Source organism: Diabrotica undecimpunctata, chromosome 11 (genome assembly GCF_040954645.1).
Source record: "Diabrotica undecimpunctata isolate CICGRU chromosome 11, icDiaUnde3, whole genome shotgun sequence".
NCBI classification, from domain to species: domain Eukaryota; kingdom Metazoa; phylum Arthropoda; class Insecta; order Coleoptera; family Chrysomelidae; genus Diabrotica; species Diabrotica undecimpunctata.
Window position 1 is genome coordinate 23,310,750 of NC_092813.1, and position 4,619 is coordinate 23,315,368.

Consider the following 4,619-nt stretch of genomic DNA (forward strand, 5'->3'; position numbering starts at 1 on the left):
ATTCATGTTTAAAAAAATACAAATTACGATCATCAATATAATAATAATTAGCTTACCTCTGCACATCCAGTGGTTTCCACAGTCAAACTTCCTTTAGAAGATGTTGGGTGTGTACATGTGCTTTTTGTGTCAGCATGATCTTCATTGTTTTCTGTAAAGCTAATGTTCTGATTAGCCAAATTATTCGAACACAGCTGCAACAAAAAAGAAATTTTTAATACTAAAAACTTGAAATTGTTTTGCTACTTACAATAAATTTTGAATCTTCTAATTCCGTCAATATTTTGTTCTCATTCGTGCTATGCTCTGAATCATTAGTTTTCTGTATTGAAACCATGTTGTTAATGAGTTTTCCTCTCCATGGCGCGGTATTTGCATCCATGATAACTTTTAAATTGATTAATTTCTTATAAACCCTACAACAGAGATTTTTATAAAAATAATTTAAACAGACTATCTAAATATTTGATAATAAACAGACACAATTTGTAGAAGTTTTACCATATTTAAATGATTTTGAGCAATAAAATGATACAAAAACGAATATAACTGTTTATGATTCAAATAAAAAAAAAATAGGTACCATAAGTTTAAGTAATAAACTGACAAAATCCTAAATATTTCAACGGTCGATGATGTTCTTCCTTTCGCTGCTGAAGTAACACTTTTTTTTTTCGTCTTTATAGAGGGGGGGTCTGGAATCTTCAAAAGACATCTCAGTCCAGGGCGCCGCCTGACTAACTTTAATGCAGGATTCGTTCTTCGTACTCCCGGCGATAGTTCCCGAGGTACTTTAAAATGCCCTCTCGTCGCCGAGTCTACGCCGAACGCCTACCTGCTAAACCAGACCCTCCTCTGTCATCCAGCGATCCGGAAGCGGAATGGCCGCTGTAAGGCCGGCATCACTTCCGAATCACTACCTTTATTCATTCATTCTCCATTCATACACATCCACACTCTATTCATCAGCAAGGAGGTTCCCTGTCTCGTTCCAGGTAGCGCGTAAAAGACACTCATCCCTCCTAGTTCGGCATTATTTCCAGATGGGCATTTCCTCCTTCCCCACAGTCTGACTCACGCATTCCAACTCACACAGTGTGACCCACTTTTCTAGCTTCACCTTTCAGCATCATTCACTCTAACCTTTAGCGTTGGTTTAGCAGTCTTTCTTCCTCTTCCTTTTTCTTGATCACTGCACGGATATAGCTGTGTATGTTAGTCCAAACGAATTTATTTTCAATCATTCTCTCAATCATTTCTCTCACTGTAACAAAATTCACACCTGTCTCTCTCTCCATTCTGTTCCTTTCCACTATCCATCTGCTGCAATCTAACATCGTATGTGTCACAGTGTCCGAGTATCCACAGTATAGGCATTCATCTGTATCAGCCTTTCCGATCCTATAGAGGTAGGCCCTAAAACACCCGTGTCCTGTGAGCGCCTGCGTCAGGAAATAATCCAGTCGCCTGTGGCCACAGTTCACCCAATCTCTTATGTTCGGGATTAGCATTTTCGTCCACTGTGTCACGTCTTCCGTGTTGTTCCATTCTTTTTGCCATCTTTCAACTGACCTTTCCACTTTCCTGTCTTTTCTCGGCCACAGTAAGGTTTGGACCTCTTCTCTCATAAAGCTCTTTTCTTTCCACCGCCAAAACATGCAACGGAACACATCCAGTGATGGTCCATAAGGCTGCCGCAGACACAGTCCTGTAGGCGCATGCCACTCGCAACAGACTTGTTCTATCTACTCGTGTCATGAGACTCCTACAGGCAGTTATCTCTACGGCCTCGCTCCAGACTGGTGCCGCGTAGAGGACGATCGATTGTACAACACCGTGTAAGACCCTCCTCCTTTCGGATTTGGGTCCTCCAATGTTCGTCATCACCCTCCCCAACGCAGCCGTACTATTCGCAGCCTTTCAGACCACGTCCCGCACGTGCTTTCCCCATTTTCCATTCTGGTGCAATGTCACTCCTAGATACTTTACATGTTTCTTAGGTGTTAGACATGCTCCCGCACATTTTAATTCAATATTTTGCCTATTCCTTGTCCCCTTCAGAATGATGGCTTCGGTTTTCTCTGTCGCAAGTTTCAGTCCGTGCTGCGTCATCCATTTCTTTAGGACGCCGCCTGCGTTTCTAACCCGGTATTTGAGATCTGGCTCATCCCGAGCCACTACCAGTACAGCGAGGTTATCCGCGAATGCGAAGGGGGTTGTACCCTCTCCGTATTCACAGTGCATAACCCCGTCATATGCCAGATTCCATAGCGTCGGACCCAAGACAGATCCCTGGGGTACCCCGGCCGTCACGTCCACGATCGTGCCCTTTTCCACCATAATCCTTCTCTCGGACAGATACTCCGCCACCACATTCATCAGGTAACCAGGACATTCTCTTTCCTTCATTGCCTTTATTATCTCGTTCCACTGCAACGTATTGAATGCATTCTTAACGTCAAACAACAGCAGAGCCGCCCAGCGATGTTCATCCCCCCTGTTGCGCAATGCTTCGAGTACACTCATGATTGCATCAATCGTGCTTTTCCCTTTACAAAAACCAAATTGCCTCCTTGATAAACCACCTGACCTCTCAATCATGTCGTCTATGCGTACTCGCAGCATCCTTTCATACAGCTTACTGATGCATGGAAGCAGACAGATATTTTTCGATACTTTTCCCTAGCTTTGGGAAGCAGTATTAACCTCGATGTCCTCCAAGGCTCAGGAAAAGTTTGTGCTTCCAGCAGTGCATTCATATGTTCCAGAAGCCACGCAGGTTCCACCCGTCCTAGACCCTTCACCGCCTCAGGTGGTATCTGATCTAGTCCTGGGGACCTACGAGTCTTCAGTGAACCCAATGCCTCGATAAGTTCATCCATGGTAAAGGGTACAGCTCGCTCAGCTCCTTCATCCCTCCATACACCATGACATCTGCCGTCCGGAAAGAGCTCTCTTGTTACCTCAAGCTTCTTATCCATAGGCATTTCGTAAGGAGAATACGCATGGAACTTCTTCATGACGATCTTGTACCCCTGACCCCAGATGTCCTCATCTAGATGTTCACACAACTCTTTCCAGTGCCTTCTTTTTTCTGTACGGATTTTTCTGTACAGTTCCCTCTTCCTTGCGCGGTACTCTTCCTCGATCTCCTCGATGATCTCAGGGTTGATTCCTGCTCTACCTCTTGCTCTTGTTAACCTTCTTCTCATTGCTATACACACATTTCTTAGTGCCTCGATGTCCGCATTCCACCAATATGGCATCCTGTTGACATCTTGGCGACCAATCTTGCTTCCCTCCATCGCCTCCCTCCTCTTCTTTAATGACTCTCTCCAGGCTTTCCACTGTCGGTGATTGACCCTGCATTATGCTCACTCTCGATTTAATTAGTTCCTCGTATACTTTCCAGTCATTCCCATCGCCGCATCTGCCCATCGACGTCCCGGATGCACGGACCGTGTTAGTGGTCCCCTTTCAAGTTATCGAGAACTCAATGTATTGATGTTCAGTTCCAGTGTACTCTGGCAAAACCTTCCAACCTACTGCTTTCGCCGCTATTTCTTGTGTCGCCATGGTCACGTCGATGTACGTACCTGTACCTCTCCTAACAAACGTAGGTTCCAGACCTGTGTTCAGAACCACTAGGTCTAGAGCACCCACCCAGTCAGTTAGTATCCTGCCGCGAGCATCGGTGATGGGAGATCCCCAGTCCGCTGCTTTTGCGTTAAAATCTCCCAGCACTACGTATTCTCCACCTGTTTTTCCCACTTCCTGCATGATCTCGTCTATCTTCATCTCGTACTCGCCCACCGTCACGTTTGGAGAAATATAACAGCAGACCAGTCGCACCCCCTCCATCCGAACAATCACATATCCTTCTTTCGGCTTAATTTCATACACTCGCAGTTTCCTATTGTAGATTCGTACAGCAGCTCTCCCGGTCGTATCTACAAACCATCCTCTTCTTTTCACCGCTGTTGGATTTGGTTCCGCCGTCACCAGCACATCGATGTTCTTTTCTACTGCGGCAGTCTCAGCAAGATCATGTGCTAGTCTTGCCGTTCCCATATTAGTTTGGAGCACTCTCAGCTCTCGAGTCATGTTTTCTTTGTTTGCCATTTCTAAACCTTGGATTTCTTTCGCGCTCTCTTTTACACTCTCATACTCTTGGGACTAGTCCTCAGTTATTTCTATTTTCAACCAGTCGGTTGAACTTTGGGCATATTCTTGAATTTGCCACATGCCCATTCACGTCGCAGTTGAGGCATCTGGTTGTTTCTTCCTTGCATTCCAGCGCTATGTGACCCTCTTTGCCACATCGGAAGCAACATCCTCTTCTGTTCTGCCCCTTGCAGTGCCATTGTTTGTGTCCAAAGGCAAGACATCTCAAGCATCTCGGTATTTCTAACCTTGATTTTATCACTCGGCAGGATGTGTAGTCTACTTTTATTCTTTTCATTTGCAAGATCTTTTCGGCAACATCTTCATCCACATCGATCACGGCACTCATCATCCCTCTTACTGCGCCTCGTGTCTCGGTCCAAATTTTTATAATGTCACAGACCCGCTCTTTTCCAGCTGCTTCCTCTGTGGCCTTTTGGATCTCTTCCTTTGTT

At 45.2% G+C, this 4,619-nt stretch overlaps 1 protein-coding gene across 1 annotated transcript; it reads right to left on the bottom strand.

Annotated features, from left to right (window-relative positions):
• Positions 1 to 3,477: 3,477 nt before the first annotated feature.
• LOC140452766 (uncharacterized) lies at positions 3,478 to 4,122 on the bottom strand. The gene has a single exon (XM_072547093.1). The coding sequence runs from the start codon at positions 4,120 to 4,122 to the stop codon at positions 3,478 to 3,480; it is 645 nt and encodes a 214-aa protein (XP_072403194.1).
• Between the last annotated feature and the right edge of the window lie 497 nt (positions 4,123 to 4,619).